This window comes from Taudactylus pleione, unplaced genomic scaffold (assembly GCF_031769625.1).
Source record: "Taudactylus pleione unplaced genomic scaffold, aTauple2 ptg000245l, whole genome shotgun sequence".
In the NCBI taxonomy this organism is placed as follows: Eukaryota; Metazoa; Chordata; class Amphibia; order Anura; family Myobatrachidae; genus Taudactylus; species Taudactylus pleione.
In genome coordinates this window covers 2,857,524-2,876,704 of record NW_028284647.1, presented here as the reverse complement: position 1 = coordinate 2,876,704, position 19,181 = coordinate 2,857,524, and the positions used below count along the sequence as shown (strand labels likewise).

Sequence of the window (19,181 nt, the reverse complement as noted above, 5' to 3'; positions counted from 1 at the left end):
CTTGAAGTGAGCCCCGGAGCAACTGAACTTCAGTCGCTCGCTGGGGCTTGCACATGCACACACCGGAGGCGGCGCATGCGCAGGGGCCAAACATCGACCCGCTTGCGAGCGCTATGCGCTCGCGGGTCTGAATCAGGCCCTAATTCCTGTGTAAGTAAAGTCGCAGCCCAGCGTCTCTGGTGAGCAGCTATTTACTGCGCCTGCGATGCAAAATGTAAAGAACATTTTGATACGCTACTCATCTCAGATACGCCGGACGTCTTGCGCCAAATGGTGCAAAGATGGTAGGTATATGAGGACCCATCTGTATTTGTGCTGCAGCTTCAGTGTATGCTATAATCTGCATTACATACAGAATCAGACCACGGTTATCATTGTCTCCATCACGTACCAGAAAAGGTTAGCTATATAAACACACTGGCTATACATAAACATACCTATTAGGTTACAATTGGCAAAGAAACCTCAAACTTATTTAGCAGAATTTTCTTGCCAAGTAAAACAAATATCTTTACCCCTTTGACAATTAAGAATATGTAGTTTCCCGTTGGCCTGACCCCTATACATCTAAGCTCTGATCTTTGTTCCCAAACCAGCATGAAGATCTCATTTGCTGGGGTTCAGACATGTACAGTATAGATAGTTATAGCAATGAGGGTTCCTGCAGCACTGTCCCATGTGGGTCCTACACTGAACACCCTGCAGACGTGGAGGGCTGTGTGGGGAGGGGGATGCCTGCATTAGTGTGGTGCAAAATAATTATATATATATTATATATATATATATATATATATATAAACATTTGCTATACAGTCTCATTAAAAAAGGGGATCATTTCATTGAACACCAATTATTGAAAATTATCCTAGGGAATGTGGACCTCATACAGAACCGCTCGTAAAAAGCGAGCGCTCGCTCTGAATGAGGGCGGACGCTTTTTTTTTTTTTTAGCCAGCCTCCAGGCCGCTCGCTAAGCTGTGGGTGACCATGGGCTTGCGACAAGACCCTTGTGGTAGGGTCTCGTCTGCTGCAAGCCCCAGTGAGCTTCCTGCTCTAATAGAGCCGGAAGCTCACTACGGACATCACGAGTGATGTCAGTAGGGCCGCCCACAAACGGCAGGCGTTCCTTCAGGAACGCCTCCGTTTGCCCAGGCGCCCCGCCTACAAAATGGGGCGAGCTGTCGATCAACATCGACATCCCCCCAGTTTGTAGCGACTCCCGGAGCGAGTGAATTTCTCACTCGCTCCGGGGCTTGCATGCGCAGTGCCCCACCATCGACCCGCTTGCGAGCGGGTCTGAATGAGGGCCTGTGTTCAATGCTGCAAGGCCAGATTATCAAATGAGATGGATGGAGCTACAGCCCCAGGCCTCCATATAAAAATAGGCCCATCATCATGGTAATATGATTACCAGTCACCCATATGTCGTCCATAAATAATAAGTATTAAATAGTTTTTAGATTTTTTTTTTTCTCCACAAAATTCAGCAAAATGTTATTTTATTGTGTATTTAGGGAGACAGGGGAGCGGATATTATCGGGAGTGTACACGCCCACACAGCACAAGTCACACCCACAAGGCACTGGCCACACCCACACAGCTCCTCACTATATGCTCTTGAACATTCTCAGCCCCAGGCCCACTATCTGTTCCTAACACTGAAGCGTTGATTTAATACACTGAGGGCCGCACCTTTGTGAGGGCACCGGTCATCGTTTATTTAGATTGGTTGGCATGCCGGACCATTGCGGTTATTTATTCAGTTGCACAATACACATACTGTACAGCAAGTGTCGTGAACCCCCAGCACGCTGGGAGCTAAAGGTTTCCAACCCCTGCTGTACAGTCCCCTAAATTTACCACATTTTGCAGAGGTCAGGGAACATACCTGATAACTCCAGCCAAGGTCATCCAGGCTCCCCACGGCTGTCTGAGAAGTGTTTAGGCACAGCGTGTCCCCAGTGTAGTTATAATATACATTGATCGCCTGGAAAATATTCTGCAGAAGTGCCTTGTCCTCAAGTTTGGGATTCTTTAAAAATCTGCAAACCACCTACAGGAGCATAAAGGACAGTGAGTCATGTGAGAATATCCAGTTCTTCTCAGTAACCGTTAAATATTAAAATTTAACTTTGTTAATAGATGAAAGTATTAAAAATAGGAAAAAAAAACAAAGTTCACCATTCAGTAAATATACTGTTCCTCTCCAGTCAGTTGTACAGCACTAGATGGAACGTCTTGGTAGCAAGTGATCATATACCCTGCACGGAGGGGAGAGTGTGGTTTATGCAGTTCTAGGTTTTAGCAACAATAGAGGTTACAGACTCTATAATAGATCCCTGCTCCCGTTTCTCATCGTTATCAGACCTGAATTTGGAGATTGTGCTGCACTAGACCTTTGTGTATCTGCAAATAAGTTACCTTAATAGGCCAGGCAGGCAGAGGCTCCAGGAAGTTGGCCGGGTACGGGTAGTCCACCATGGCCAGGTTCACCCAGGTCTCGCTGAGCCAGTTTTTAAATGCTGCAACATCATCTTTGCATTTCAGCGGAGAGCACAAGTGAAACGCGTTGGAGAGCCATCTGATGCCTTCATCTGTCAGACAGGGAAAGGGTTACAGTCCAACAAGATTCTATGCATCCTGAAAGGTCTTTGTGAAAAAAGTAATAAAAATAATAATAATAATAATAATAATAATAATAATAATAATAATAAATAATAGTATATTGTCAGGGCCACTAACAGTTACACCCTGCCTTCTACCATATAGAGTCAGGACCATGGTCACGCAGCTCCCCAAGTCCCAGTGTAGCGAGGGCAGAGCCTAATATTATGCTCAGTTAATATTTAATCCCTCTGCCGGTTACACAATCTATATCTCTAAGAATGTCTATATAACCCAGTAGTCTGCCACCACCTGCGTAAAAAGGGGTCACAGGTCCCCAATCGCTTTAGTACAATTGCGTCGTCTCTGCGACACAAACTAGCACCCAGTTATTAGTCTCCCGATGCTTCTAACAATATCAATAATAGTTCAAGGGTAGCCTAAGCTGCAGCCTGATTGACAGGCTGCAGTCATTTGGGGGCATGTCGAGGCCAGGGGTCTGCGTGTAGCGACACAGATTTCCTGGCCCGGCTGAGCAGTTCCGTGGCCAGTCTGAATAAGCTTAGGCACAACTCAGAAAGCCGATGTACATTGCATCTGATAGTCATAATGGCGATCCGATGCGGTGTCTTTGGCCGCAGCACTTGGATCGGAGATGCTGACAGGAGGCGTCTTTTGTCCTCAGACGCCTCCCGTGCATTAGCATATTTTAGCATTGCTGCTAAATCCAAAGTAGCAATGCCATTAGCATCCATCTCTCAATCACCCCCCATGATAGAACAAATGCTCGTGGACAATTTAAGCAGGTTGACTGGTATTATGGTGCCTAATCAGGGTAATGGTCAGTCACCAATTACTAACTAATGCTGGATACACACTGACCAACAGATCGGCCGTTTCACTGAATGGCCGATATATTGTGTGTGAGTCGACGTGTCTGAAAAAGGGGTGTGTCCTAATTTCCATAGACCACGCCGCCTATGTGACGCTATTTGTAGGGTTGCCCGTATGACACGCCTCCCATTCACGTCAAGCTGGGGGCAAGCCCAGCCCTCCGTCAGCAGCTGTGCTGCCCTCAGCCGTCTCCCAGCATTGAATGGAGGCAGTGCGCATGCGCGCAGCCTCCATTCAGCTTCGCCGGCACCAGCTTGCTCCGCTTAGTAAAGCAGAGCTGCAGCGGTGGGGGTCCCAAACTGCTCTGGGGACACTTTGGCCCGCGGGTGGAACAGCGGGATAGTGCCTGAAAAACAGGACTGTCCCACTGAAATCGAGATGGTTGGGAGGAGCATGCCCTCTATGGGGAGGCACCCCTGTTCGACCGCACTGGTTGATCGCCCAAAGAGTCGGCCCTGCCTGCTTCACAGGCTGCCAATGACTGGCATCACAACTGGGAGGACACATTAAATGTCCACCCAGTTGTGACGTCAGGCACGACACATCGAGCCGATGATCTGTAAGTGTGTATGTATGCACTTACCAATTGTCATATAGGACAGCGGATCGGCCAGACAGCCTAACAGTCGTCCCAATGTGTACCCAGCATAACATTTGATTGGGATCATTCAGAGGTTAATCTGTATTGGTGTTATCAATAGGAAGGGCAGTTGCTTTGGGCACACAGCCATTTGGGACTCATAAAATCGCCATAGACACAGCAATAGCTTTACACACACCAAACTTACCAGATTCTGCCATGCGGTTTATAGCTGACCAAGACTTGGAGATACATTCATCGCACCCAGGTCCACTTTTCTTAAAGTCATTTGTCACAATTTGATAATACAAGTTGCAGGGAACCAAATCCTCGAATTGCCAAATAGGAGCAGAAGCTGCCAGAGCCCTGTTAGAGGTGGAGGGAAATAACATCGTTCTTTGCAGCTTAAAAAAATTAAATAAAAATAAACAATCACCGCAGACAAAAATCGGTAAATATCCCAGAGACAGGTTTGTTTGGGTCTTTGTTGGACACAAAACAATTGATCCCTGCAACAACCAACTTCATAAAAAAGTCTTGTAAACATCTAGGGAGTATGGGATGTGGTTATGAGACCGGTGGCCGCGAAGCCGCCGGTCTAAGTCCCGACAAGGGACTTAAGATAGGTGTTGAAAAACAGACGCCCATCTTCATCCCGACGCCGGAATCAAGAAGGATGCCAGCCCAATCGAGAACAGTCCGAAACGACCTTAGCGTTAGCCATGGAGGGGGGGGGAGAGTTCGGTTTAGGTAGCATAGCCGGGTTAGAGTTGGATTTTGGGAGAAGGGGGTTAGGGTTAGGCACCATCGGGATGCCGCTGTTGGTATTTTGACAGAAGACATCCCAATAGCCGGCACTACCTACCGATTCCGGAAGTATATATTACACTAGGAAATTGCATTAGGGGCCCATTTATTAATTATCGGGTTTAAGACCATTCTACTTAATCATTGGCTGCTCTTCAAATAACTCCAGAACATCTTCAGTCATCCACTCAGAGCATGAGTTTAGTGTAAGGAATAACCCACAACAAAAATCACAATGAAAGCCTTGCGGATATGCCATATCCTTCCCAAGGCCACTCTGCTGCCGGATGGCTCTGATCCCGGTCATCATTTTCAAAACCCACCATCACGAAAACTCCCATATCAACACCAGCACTTACCCCACTACAACATGAGGGTACTTTATTCGCAGCCAGGCCGCCAACATGCCTCCATAAGACCCCCCAATGGCGATCACAGGGCTGTTCCGGGCATCGGCGCTCTCTTTAAAGAACCGTATTAATACGGCAAAGTCTGCAAGGGCCTGCTCAGAGGTCAGATAATTCAGGTGTTTGGGATCCTGAAACAGAAGGTGGTGGGCGGTTCGTTGTTACCCCAAGTTGGGAAGGCAGATTTATCAGAGCTCCGCTGTCAGAGAAAGGTCATATAAACCAATACTAGAGTCCAAGGAAATACTTACACTGTATGACAGGTTACCAAATGGCATAGATTGCCCATAATACCGGTGCTCGGCAAACACCAGCAGAGCGCCAAGCTCCTCCGCTATATCCCACATGAACCCCTAGAAGAAGAGAGAGGATATGTATATTTTATTAATGGTTGGAATATGCCACATTGCTCGCAGTGTCAGAAGTGAGAGAACCCAGAACAAGTAAGACAGGGACATACAAGTGTCAAAACAGGGCAGATCAGAGACAAGAGGAGCAATGTGAGGATATATCTTAGAGGGATTAAGGAAGGCCATTGGTGGAGTGTCTATCGATGGTCACCATCAATGGTTCCATCAGTGGTTACCATCGATGGCAAACCCCCCCAAAAAAAACCTGTGGTGAAATATCAATGGTTTGCACCCCTTAATGGCAACGGCGGACCATGGACCAATCATAAATGAGGGGCAGGGCTTAGGGGCTACCAGGGACATTGCTAAGCTCAGTCCTGTCAACGATGGCAAAACCATCATCAGATATAGTTAGTTAACTACTGATGATTGTTAACTATCAGTGGTCAATGGCCATCTCTAATAGGAAGTACAGTGGGAGTAGAGTGACCAGTTATCAGAGGAAGCCAGGCAGGTCTACGATGGAGTGAGGGAATGTATTTGGAGAGGAGGTCTGCGATATCCGGGCATTTGCATCCAGAGCGTGTAGTGCACCCACCGAGCCATTCAGTAGAGGGCCAAGCTTTTAAGCGCAATGGGTCCCAGAGAGAGTGCTACGGGAGGCTGAGATGGTGGGTACCGTGGCATGGGAGGACACACTGAGCACTGCAATGCCCCCTTCCCCTCGAAGACACAATGTGGCAGACCTCGCTGCACCCACTATTTGCAAGTTAAATGTGTAGATATAGACACCCATTGCGTCTGTAAAACAGCATTTGATGCTGGTACTTTCTATATAACAGTAAAGAATCTATTTCTGGATAAGAATTTAAGGTTTCTCCCAATAAAAAAAAATTATTAAAAGAAAAAAAAAAATCACATTTCACACTGTCCTTTATCATTTATATTGGTGTAAGGTTTCTCTGATGCGCTTACTGTATTATTGCTGAATAATGTGATGTCCCCTTCATTCCCGGTGTAGAACAGGATAGGGCCCCCGGGTCTCTTCCAGTGGGTATCAGATACTAGGTAACGCTGCTTAAAGGTGCAGTCCTCATAAAATCCAAAGTGATCAATCTAAGGAAGATTAAAGAAAATAATGTAACATCCAAATCACTTCAGTGGGAGAACTCAGAGTTATGTGGGCAATACATCTACGGCCCGATTCCCTGTTCTGCCGATGATCAGCGTTCAAAATCGGATCGGGGAAATTCAACATGTTATTATCAGGTCGGAGCTGGGGAATAGAGTTGTCCAAAATGGTGAATTTCTCCAATTCGCCGACAGAATTCGGAGTTGGGGCTATCCATCGTAGATGCATGGGCTACAGTAGGTCTTACAAGTGTGTTAACAATCAAGAATTGTTGGTACGTGATCATCATTTTAGTTTTTACCACCTTGTTCTACTAAAGGAATAATCATGCTTTCCCTAGTTTAGCAACCGTGCCATTGCTGATCTGCTGTGCATTACCCATAGAGGAGTACTTGCTGGTTTATATAATTCACAAATCCTGGCTTCACTCGACTCTTCTGCCAACTATTAAAATTCAAATGCTGTGACCTGAAGTTTGATCGGGCAATAAAATGTACTCTGCACTTCCCATCGGTCCCAAAATAAAAATGTGAAAAAATTATATAGGAACCTGATCTCAGTTATCTGGTTCATATAACCACATCAGGGGGTTTATTTACTAAAGGTCAATTTTGATAGATGTCAAATTTGATATTCGTATTTTTGAGGATAAACCACACATTTACTAACAGACAATTTTTTATTTCGTTTTGTAAGTACATTAGCAAATGTGTGAATTAGCCCCAGGAACACAACATCAATGTTGTTTGTTGTTTATCAATTTGAAATACAGGTTGAATCTCCCATATCCAAAATGCTTGGGACCAGGGGTATTTTGGATTCCGGATTATTCCGTATTTTGGAATATTTGCATACCGTAATGAGATATCTTGGTAATGGGACCCAAATCTAAGCACAGAATGCATTTATGTTTATATACACCTTATACACACAGCCTGCAGATCATTTTATACAATATTTTCAATAATTTTGTGGCTCAAACAAAGTTTGTGTACATACATGAATATCATTTAGGTTTCATATACACCTTATACAACCTACAGGTAATTTTACACAATATTTTTAATCATTTTGTGCCTTAAACAGGGGCTGAGCCATGCCTACTCTCCCAGCCCGCACACACTCCCTCCAACCCGCTGGCGTCTGCTTCCCTTTTGTAAGTGGGCGGTCCGGGGAAGAAGATGACGTGATTCGTCCCACCCCCACCCCGGTAATCTCGTCATTGTGTGGTGGGGGTGTGGTCGCGATGATGATCGCATTGTCACGTCCTCAAATTAGCATACCCAAATCGCTCCAGGCTGCATTGAATACCTAGACACAGTGCATCTGGAAAGTATTTACAACGCTTCACTTTTTCCACATTTTGTTATGTTACAGCCTTAGGGGCCTATTCATCAACACTAAAATAACGTTTTTAAGGACATTTTCCTTAAATAACGTTATTTTGGTATTCATGAACAGACTTAACACAGGAGATATCACAGATATCTCCTTGCTAAGTTCCCCTGCGTTAATTTCCACACTCCCCATACATTAGTACATTAGTACGGGGATGTGGAAATTATGGTATTCATCAAATTCCGAAAATTATCAATTTTCGGAATTTGATGCAGTTACTATTCGCCACTGTGAGGTGGCGAATAGCAGAATCCACTTACCTGTATCAGCGTGTGCAGGTCCCCCGACGAGTCCCTCCGGCGCTCTGCTCCGTCCTCAGGCTCCGGAGGCTGGTCTGTCATGTGGTTTCCCAGCAGAGCACAAGAAAGTTTAGAAAAAGAAAAAAATATATATATTTTTTTTCTAATCTGTCATGTGGTCTGCTGGGAAACCAAATGGCAGACCAGCAGGACGGAGCCGGAGGCTGCTGCGCGGACAGGTAAGTCGGGGGGTGGGGGGGGTGGGGGGAAGGTGAGCGGAGGGGGGTACAATACTTAACGCATCTGTAGGCAGTGCTGCGCATGCGCTTGTTTTTACAGATGTAACAGCGCATGCGCAGCACTGTTTCCAGACGCGATAAGGTAGTGTAGAGAGGGAAAAGTATCTATTTCCCGAAAAGCTGTCATCGCAAAAATGACAGCTTTTCGGAATAGATACTTATGGAGAGGTGGAATGATGAATTCCACCTATAATTAGCTAGAACTCCATGAGAGTTCTAAAGCTAATTATCTCCACTGAATTTTTCCGTTTAATGAATAGGCCCCTTAGGGGTCTATTTATCAAGCAGTGAAAAGTGTGGAGAATAGAACCAGTGGAGAAGTTGCCCATAGCAACCAATCAGCTCCTACCTATTATTTTATAGCCTGTTCTAGATCAATGCTACTTGAAAGCTGATTGGTTGCTATGGGCAACTTCTCCACTGGTTCACTTCTCCACACTTTTCACTGCTTGATAAATAGACCCCTTATTCCAAAATGGAATAAATTCAATTTTGTCCTCAAAATTCTACACACAATACCCCATAATGACAACATGTAAAAAGTTTTTATGAGCTTTTTGCAAATTTTATTAAAAATAAAAACCATTAAGAAATCATATGCAAATAAGTATTCACGCCCTTTGCCATGAAGCTCAAAATTGAGCTCAGGTGCATCCTGTTTCCACTGATCATCCTTGAGATTTTCCTACAGCTTAATTGGAGTCCACCTGTGGTAAAGTCAGTTGATTGGACATGATTTTGAAAAGGCATACATCTGTCTATATAAGGTCCCACACTTGACAGTGCATGTCAGAGCACAAACCAAGCATGAAGTCCAAGGAATTGTCTGTAGACCTCCGAGACAGGATTGTCTTGAGGCACAAATCTAGGGAAGGGTACAGAAAAATATCTGCTGCTTTGAAGGTCCCAATGAGCACAGTGGCCTCCATCATCCATAAATGGAAGAAGTTCGGAACCACCACGACTCTTCCTAGAGTTGGCCGGCCGTTTAAACTGAGTGATTGGGGGAGAAGGGCCCTAGTCAGGAAGGTGACCAAGAACCCGATGGTCACTCTGTCAGAGCTACAGCATTTCTCTGTGGAGAGAGGAGAACCTTCCGGAAGGACAACTATGTCTGCAGCAATCCACCAATCAGGCCTGTATGGTAGAGTGGCCAGACGGAAGCCACTCCTTAGTAAAAAGCACATGGCAGCCCGTCTGGAGTTTGCCAAAATACACCTGAAGGACTCTCAGACCATGATGAGACAAGGATTGAACCCTTTGGTGTAAATGCCAGGCATTATGTTTGGCGGAAACCAGGCACCGCTCATCACCAGGCCAATACCATCCCTACAGTAAAGCATGGTGGTGGCAGCATCATGCTGTGGGGATGTTTTTCAGCGGCAGGAACTGGGAGACTAGTTAGGATAGAGGGAAAGATGAATGCAGCAATGTACAGAGACATCCTGGATGAAAACCTGTTCTAGAGCGCTCTAGACCTCAGACTGGGGCGACAGTTCATCTTTCAGCAGGATAACGACCCTAAGCACACAGCCAAGATATCAAAGGAGTGGCTTCAGGACAACTCTGTGAATGTCCTTGAGTGGCCCAGCCACAGCACAGACTTGAATCCAATTGAACATCTCTGTAGAGATCTGAAAATGGCTGTGCACCGACGCTTCCCATCCAACCTGATGGAGCTTGAGAGGTGCGGCAAAGAGGAATGGGCGAAACTGTCCAAAGATAGGTGTGCCAAGCTTGTGGCATCATATTCAAAAAGACTTGAGGCTGTAATTGCTGCCAAGGGAGCATCAACAAAGTATTGAGCAAAGGTTGTGAATACTTATTTATGTACATGCGATTTTTATTTTTTAAATTAAAATTTGCAAAAAAATAAATAAAAAAAACTTTACACGTTGTTATTATGGGGGTATTATGTGGAGAATTGTGGGAACAAAAATGAATTTATTCCATTTTGGAATAAGGCTGTAACATAACAAAATGTGGAAAAAGTGAAGCGCTGTGAATACTTTCCGGATGCACTGTTACTTACACATAAGGCCATTAACCAAACCACACCAACATACATCTCTTCACTCATCTCAAAATATCTCTCAACCCGACCTCTCTGCTCAGCACAAGATCTGCGTCTCCCATCCCCACGCATTACTTGCTCCCACTCACGGTTACAGGACTTTCTTCGGGCTGCACCCACTCTATGGAATGCCTTACCACACACAATAAGACTTTCCTCTAGTCTTCAATCCTTCACGCGTTCCCTGAAAACTCACCTCTTCAGACAAGCTTATCAGATTCCAGAACAGACCACATAACCCTCATAGCTTCCATGTCTTATCACATCCCCTTTCACAGTCCACACATAACCTCACACATTGTCTTTCACATACTCCTGACATTTGGCCGACATTCCTGTGTGACTGGATCATGCAGCCCACCAAGAAACTCTGCAGTCTGGCTGGACCAAATTGCAATATATATAGCACCTATCCTTGTGTATCAATGCCTATTTCCCTATAGATTGTAAGCTTACGAGCAGGGCCCTCTTACCTCTATGTCTGTCTGTTATTATCCTAATTTGTTCTATAAATGTTTCCAATTGTAAAGCGCAATGGAATATGCTGCGCTATATAAGAAACTGGTAATAAATAAATAAATAAATACATAAATATTGTGCCTGCTTTATCCCTGTGTCTACAGCCACCTTCATTTCTGCCTGGTTAATAAACCTTAAAACTGATTAAGGGCCTGATTCAGACCCACTCGCGAGCGGCTGTCCGCTCGCAAGTGGGTCGATGTTATGGACTGAGCATGCGCACGACGGAGGGAGCTCCGTCGTGCGCATGCGCCAGACGCGACGAGCGAAGGAAAGTCCTTCGCTCGTTGTGTCCGATCAAAGGGGGCGTGCTGTCAATGTTGATTGACAGCACGCCCCCTTTGGTGGGCGTGTCGGGGGCGTGCCTCCCTGACGGGGGCGTTCCCACGGGAACGCCTCCCGTCAGAAGCCGGCCCACTGACATCACTAGTGATGTCAGTGGGAGTGATTTTGGCTCTGATAGAGCCAAAATCACTCCGGAGCTTGCGGTTGAAAACCTCAACCGCAGGCTCCGGCTCGCAATTTCGATGGTCGCGATTTTCGCGACCATCGCGGCCATCACAATGCACGCTCGTATAGCCTGTGGGTGGTGACCCACAGCTATACGAGCGTCCAGGAGGACGCTCCATTTTCATGGAGCCCGGCCCTCATTCAGAGCGTGCGCTCTGCTCAGAGCGTTCGGCTCTGAATGAGGGCCTAAGGCTTCACGTGTGGACGAAGCACCACCAGCACCTTTGCTGCTCACTTCAACCATCCAGCACGCATCATCAGTACTCCCAGGGCTCAGAGTACCGTTAGGAATCCCGACTCTGTTGTTACTTTTATGCACTGAGTGTCCTAACGCTGGTCACTCTACTAATAGACTGCATTGGGATTTCAGTAGGCGATTCACTTTTAGAGATAGATTTTAAACCCAATTGATCAGATCAGGCACTACTGATTGAGTGTACGGTCACTGCTGGAAAAGCTGAATGGCGGCCACAGGTCACAGCAATGGGGCCCATTCACAATAAAGGAGCAGTGTAGCAGATCATTTTAAGATTAGGACGCTTACAGTAAATATAACAAGTAATGATGTGCCTGGTTTCAGTAAACTAATCAGATTTTTTTTTAAATATGCCAAAATCTTAAACAATGAACAAGAAGCAGTTTTGATGTCCATCCTGTCTGATCAGCTTCCTGGAAAAGATAGCGGTAGGGATGAGGATTTCCTCACCTCGCCCACACTGTGCCCTCCGTGTGCTGGGCAGGAAGTCAGGATCTCCTCTTGCTAATTGCATTTAGGGAGACGCACATTAGTCTGATAATTACAAGCAAAACAAAAACGTGAACAAAAAAAATAAAAAAAAATAAATAACTTTCAGTTCTACATCTACACTGAAAAGCCATCTGCTCTGACAATGCACATTTTACTGGTCAGTGTGTGGACACACCTATGAATTAACCGACCAGGCTCCCACAACCAGTAGTAGCCGTGGTGTCGTAACTGCGTGCAGGTGAATTAGCTGCGCCAATGGCACGCTTAAATCTGCACCAGTCCCCAACACTAGGGTTCGGAGTTGGACGTAGGCAAATCCTTGTCTGTCTTTTGCCGGACGGATGTCTGAGACTTTATGTGAACGCCGCTACAAGCCTTTCCCTCTGCACATCAATGCACCCGACTGTGCAAGGACTGAGGCACCCAATGACCGCGTCCTCAGACGCTACAATACCTTCTTGTGCATCTTTAGATGCCGCTATTAGTCGAAATGTGCTTCTTAATAGCCACCTCCGTTAACGCCCAAAACATTTTCAACACACCTCTCCGTGTGCGAGCCTGAAATCGCAACTACGACTCTGTACGAACACAATGGGGACGCACGTGCAGTGTGACAGTTGTGCAGTAAAAATAAATAAATTGCACCACCATGCCCGACAGTGACCTAGCACGTGACCCGGAAGGGGGCTGAATGTCACTGGTCCAATGCTGGGTACACACTGGACGATGTGTGTATGGAGCGATGTCGGATTCGGCGGACCCGGCGAGGGTGTTGGCATCAGCAGGTGCATACACATTTGGAAATGCCGGAAAAGACGAACGACAGTGGCAGGGGGGTGGGGGGGGGGACGGTGACGACTGAATGTTCAGACGGCTGGGAGATATCGGTAACGACCAGTGGGAGCGTGCATCGTTCATCAGTAAGTGCATATACACTGGGCGATTTGAAAGATATATCGTTGAAAGAGATCGTTAAAATAGATCATAGGTCGTCCAGTGTGTACGGGGCTTAAGAATTCTATTTATGGCAGCAACACATTTTAGTACCACAGCGGATGCATAAATGTAGGGACACAGGGCCTGATTTAGAGCCGGACACCTGATTTTTTTTGTGTGGCCTCCTGGCCGCTCTCATAGCTGTGGGATAACGTCTCCGTTTGGCCAGCCAGCCCCCCTGCCCACCTCCAAAACGGGACGAGCTGTCAATCAAAATCGACTGCCGCCCCCTTTTGGTGCGAGACCCGGAGCGCCCGTCGCTAGCCGGGTCTCGTGCATGCGCACGTCGGAGCCAGCTCCGGCATGCGCAGTGGCCAAACATTGACCAGCTCGCGAGCAGGTCTGAATCAGGCCCACAGTAGGTGGTTGATGGATAACTTTAAAACTCCACCTTGGATGAAGTTCAACAAGATATACAATAAGAATACGTGCAGTGAAGCATTTTACAGACCCTCAGGTACCCCGGATGCCTGTACCAGTCAAGCAATCCTCTCACTTGCTTTAAACTGGCAGGGGAGGAGAACACCAGACCCCAGGTACACTCCTTTATTTTAGAAGTGCCATTCACAGCTCAGGGAAATGTATTTTTCAAATTACCACGTCTGCCGAATGAATGAAGGTCAGGTCACAGCGGCAGCTCCCGTGTCATTAGCCCCCTCCCATCATGAGACTGAGGGGGCGTGGCTAAATCACATATTCTCACATCATTTAGCCCTGCCCCCTCCATACGGAGTCACGATTCCTGGAAATTAGCGGGGAGATGTACTAACATACTTACCTACTTTTGAAAAAGCATTTCAGGGAGATTGTGTAAGCAGCACCTATGAGCACGGCGGTAAAGCACTTACCGATATGCTCATGGAGTGTGTGTATGAGCCTGCTGAAGACTGAGGACCTGATTCAGACCTGCTCGCTAGGATGTGATTGGTTGTAGCTGGCCGATATTTGCATTCTGCGCATGCGTATACATCACCTTGTGCGTGCGCAAACCACTGCGACAGATCGGGAAGCACTCACTCGCTCAGCATAGACAGCCCAGTTAAATGAGTGACAGGAGAGGCCATTTATGGGTGGTAACAGGGGCAGGCCACTAGAAACTGGGGAGTGGAGGTACGCCTGTGTGTTTCCACACCGTTTCATAGGCATGCATAATTAACAGGCAGCGTCATTGTAGACGGTTGTATTTCACACTGAAGTGATCGCAGTGCTTGCGGCCAGGTATAGTCAATCTCATGCGCTGCGAGCACATCCGATGGTGCTCGATGTACCAATGTTTTCATGCACTTCCAGGAGATGACGTGTGCAAGTGGGCGTCTTATGAATGGCTGGTGGGCATCTGCATACACAAAGTGACCGCTCGACAAGACATAGTGGGCGTGCTAATGCCTTGCCATGCGATTGCCTGCCTTGCTGGGCGTGCGCTGGATTTGCATTCGCTGGGAGCGAGCGATCGCATCTAGCGAGCGGCTCTGAATCAGGCCCCGAGTTTCGTCCTATATGCTAAGTGGATGACATTTTACACTTTTCAGTTGTACTTTGGCGGATAACACATATATATGCCAATACATTGGTCCATTAAGAAAAAGACACTTTATTTTTGCTTCAGCTCACAACTGGCAGTCTCTGCATGCCACACAACACATTATATTGGGTATAGGGGTCTATTTACTAAGCAGTGTTAGGAGACAGAGTTAAAAGTGATAAGAAAGTGATAAGGTGCCAGCCAATCAGCTCCCAACTGTCATTTTTCAAACACAGCCTGTGAGATGACAGTTGGGAGCTGATTGGCTGCCACCTTATCACTTCATACTTGCCTACTTTTGAAAAAGCGTTTCAGGGAGATGTGACAGCAGCTCCTATGAGCATGGTGGTAAAGTGGGCGTGTACTGCTACATCTGAGAGGCGTGTCATAAAATTGACTTACATCCTAATATAAATGAGCCCCAAAGCAGTTAGTAAAGATCTAATTGTTGATGAAAACACACTGATACTTTTCAGAAAATGCATGTTATAACTAATGCAGGGAAATGATACTAATGATCCCATTTGAATGTAAATATCTCTGTTTATTTTTATATATAACATATTCATAATGGGGGTAAGTTAGAATCAGGGAGATTACTAGGCTCTTCAGGGAGACAGGGAGATTGCTACTGTTTCAGGGAGTCTCCCTGACAATGAGGGAGAGTTGGCAAGTATGTACTAAGCATCGCTTCCACGATGCGGTACATCCCCCCCCCCTGACTTCACATACATACTGCGGTATGTACTAAGGATTTCGCAAAGAACAGCTCTTCCGATAAGCGGTCCTTTGCGATGCTGCCGGGCAGAGGGACTTCTGGGTTGAACACCCAGAAGTCCTTCTGCGCATGCACAGAAGGCCGCGGGCCGCGGGGGATCATGGGAGGGATCAGATCGGATCTCTCCCAGCCAGGAGCGTCGTGTTAAGAAGCCCATAGGCAAAGCAGCAGCCGCTTAGTACATACGGGGAATGCTGTAAAACCCCCGAAAACTGCATTTTTCAGGGGTTTTACTGCTTTTTCCCCTTTAGTACATGTCCCCATTCTGCCCACTGCCCTAGGAAGTAGGTGGGATGCGGGAGATTTGCCTACTATTCCGGGAGCCTCCTGCAACTTCCGGGAGAGTAGGTAAGTATTACATAGATATACCAATGTGGCATATTAATCAGCGCAGTCACCTGGTCGCATCACATTGCAAGTAAGAGGCATTTCAGGCGGGAAAGACGCCCAGCACTAGCTGAGTGGCATGGGACCTGGCCCGCCAAGAGGGGTTGTTTGGCGCGACTGCAGCAAAATGTCCGAGGACACATCTGTACTATGATACGCGTGGTCATCAGTAGATGTGAATTTTGGGGAAATAATGAGGGGAGGGGTATCAAACCTCCAAGTAGAGACGCTGCCCATAGCTACCAGAATTAAGCTATTATTTACATAGCACGTTATGTAAAATGATAGGTAGAATAAGATCGGTGGCTACATCTTCACCTTAAGGCGGGTATCCACGAGCCGTTTAAAATGAGCGATTCAACAATAATGATATCGATTAATTGTTCACAAATCGGGCATGAAAATGTCGAAAACGACCAGCGATGCCCGCTCACGCTGGTCGTTTTTTACATCAATCATCGCCTGAACATGCCGGTCAATCTACCGATAACGATAGATTGACCATGTTCACGTATTAGGGAGGTGCCTGCACTGAATGACATATCGTTCAGCGTAGGCACTGCAGGGGAAGAGGAACGACTGTACAATTACAATGTTGTAATCGTACCGTCGTTCCCTTATTCTGCCAGTGGATACGCACCTTTATTAGATACTCAAAGCGGTTTCTCCCAACGGTGACACAAGAACATGGTTTATATCTAATTGTCGCCCCTGACCTGTGCACTCAGCATGTGGCATCTCGCAAGGCAGCAGAGAGGGTTGCAGCCAGCAGATGGAGAAGTGATTAGGAGGCCGTCTACAGATGAGACCCTGCTGGGGAGTAATCAGGGGGCGGCTCTGCACAAACAAAAAGTTATTCTCTTCAGTTAACAAAACAAAATGTGATAATCCCCGAGAGCCCTGAACTCCAGTATAACATGACCACACCAAGGCCGCCTGCGACATCTGCAGCCTTTATTCCTGATGTGCTTCAGGTGGCCGGCTGTACTGGACATTCCAGCAAACACACTGTAGGTCAGGAGTCTCTGACCTATATGGACAAGGAGCCAGGGATTGGCTGCTGCCATGAAAAATAGCAATTAGCAGCCAGTAGTCTGATTTATTAATAGTGTCAGGGAAGCCGGCTGTATGTACAGCGCTCGCCAACTGGCTTCCAAAAACGTTTCACTAAAACATAGCAGCATGTGATATAGCATTCACGGCAATTCCCTAGCAGTGAGCAAGGGGAGCCGGGCCAAGCCGCATAGACCATTAGTCGCTCCTATCAGAGATTCTATAGGTACGTATGTATGTACGTGCAAGCCGCAAGCCCCCCCCCCCCCCCTCCTTTTTACTCCATTCCAAGTACGAGTTGCAGAGACTACAGTATTAACTAAATCATTTTTGTGGGATACCCCCCAAGAACACCCATTTACAGGGGGTATCCACAAATATTAAGGATCCCCTAGATGTACCATGGAGGGTCCCTCCATTTTCAACAACAAAATCAGCCCCCGTAGTTTCTATAGGTGCTGCTAGGCTGTCGGAATTACCAAGCTCCGGAATGCAAAGTTTGGCTCAGCAGCCAACGCCATTTGGGCTACTCAGAAGTTTCCTGGAGGGCACCTACCCTGGCAGTGGCCGCCACACCTGCGCTGAAGTGCTGCGTGGTCCCAATATAGAGGTTAAATGACCGCATTTGCGATGGCTATTTAAGTAACTTGACTAGCGATCCATGAGCTGCTAAATATGGCTCTAGTCTCACATGTTACCTCACAGCCACATAATGGGGGTAAGGTGCAATCAGGGAGGTTGCTGGACTCTTCAGGGAGACAGGGAGATTGCTGCTATTTCAGGGAGTCTCCCTGACAATGAGGGAGAGTTGGCTAGTATGCTCTCCCATTAGATTGTATACTCAGTAGTCCTAATCATGACAACTGTAGGTGTTTTAGGATGTATTGTCCATAAACGGTACAGCACCAGGTAAAATGCTTGCACTTTATAAATACTGGGACACTATCTGTTCTTTACTCCATCATCTCTCCCAGAACATGAGAGGATATGAAAGCAGACAGGCTGATAAATGGTTTATAGAGGTGGCTTCAGTTCCCTTATATTGTAGCAACCACAGAACTGTACAGAAGAAAACATGTTGCTTCCTATAGTAGTCCATCACATGCAAGTATAAAAATCACATATCCAAAATACTGGTACCAGCCCTGGAGCAATAGGCAAACGGTCCCAATTTGGCAAAATTAATGATTTTTGGTAGTTTTGCAGCAGGATTCAAAAGGGTAATTGCAAAACAAATCGCTGCGTGCGCACAGTACGGGTTACATGTATGCGCAGTGGCTAACAATCGCTCCAACGGCGTAAATAACGGTACTGCATGTGGATCTGAATCAGGCCCTTACCTATTCTTAGACCAAAGATATGAAAATACTAAAAATGTTCCGCAACAAGTTTAAACTTTATTTTAATGTAGTAATTTTTTTTTTTTTTTTATTCAATTCAAGATGTCCTAAAACGCTGCCTAACCAGCATTCAGTCTGCAGGTCTGACATTGAAGTAAAGCAGCCACCTACCTGGAATCAGTCCCTCATCTGCCGAAGATAACTGTAGTATTATATTATAATGAAATGGTTTTGTCTGGCTGTGCAGTGGCAGAACGCAGGCCACATAACTCGTAGTAGTAAGCGTTCTTTATTACTGACAGTATCGCATCATGTGGGAAGACTGTTCTTCCCCACTGAGCTGTTCTAGCTGCCTCACCATGCAGGATGTTTCCCATTTACGGATGACTGAGAACACGCAAGCTGGAAAATAAGCCTACAGACCAAATCGCTACTGACAGACACAAACCCAGTGCACTAGTATTGTAAAGGCAATACACAAACAAACACATAGCGCCCAATTTCCAGTTGGAACACAAGTCTATTTATAATTTTGTGCGTCACA

At 46.4% G+C, this 19,181-nt stretch overlaps 1 protein-coding gene across 1 annotated transcript in view; it reads right to left on the bottom strand.

Annotated features, from left to right (window-relative positions):
• PRCP (prolylcarboxypeptidase) overlaps nt 1-19,181 on the bottom strand; it is a 40,164-nt gene that overhangs the window by 6,496 nt on the left and 14,487 nt on the right. Inside the window, exons 2-7 of the mRNA XM_088479811.1 lie at nt 6,618-6,758; nt 5,544-5,645; nt 5,245-5,423; nt 4,287-4,444; nt 2,422-2,594; nt 1,889-2,053 (exon numbers count right to left, since the gene is read on the bottom strand). Coding sequence (XP_088335937.1) covers nt 1,889-2,053; nt 2,422-2,594; nt 4,287-4,444; nt 5,245-5,423; nt 5,544-5,645; nt 6,618-6,758 — 918 coding nt within the window. The remainder of the gene's footprint in view (nt 1-1,888; nt 2,054-2,421; nt 2,595-4,286; nt 4,445-5,244; nt 5,424-5,543; nt 5,646-6,617; nt 6,759-19,181) is intronic.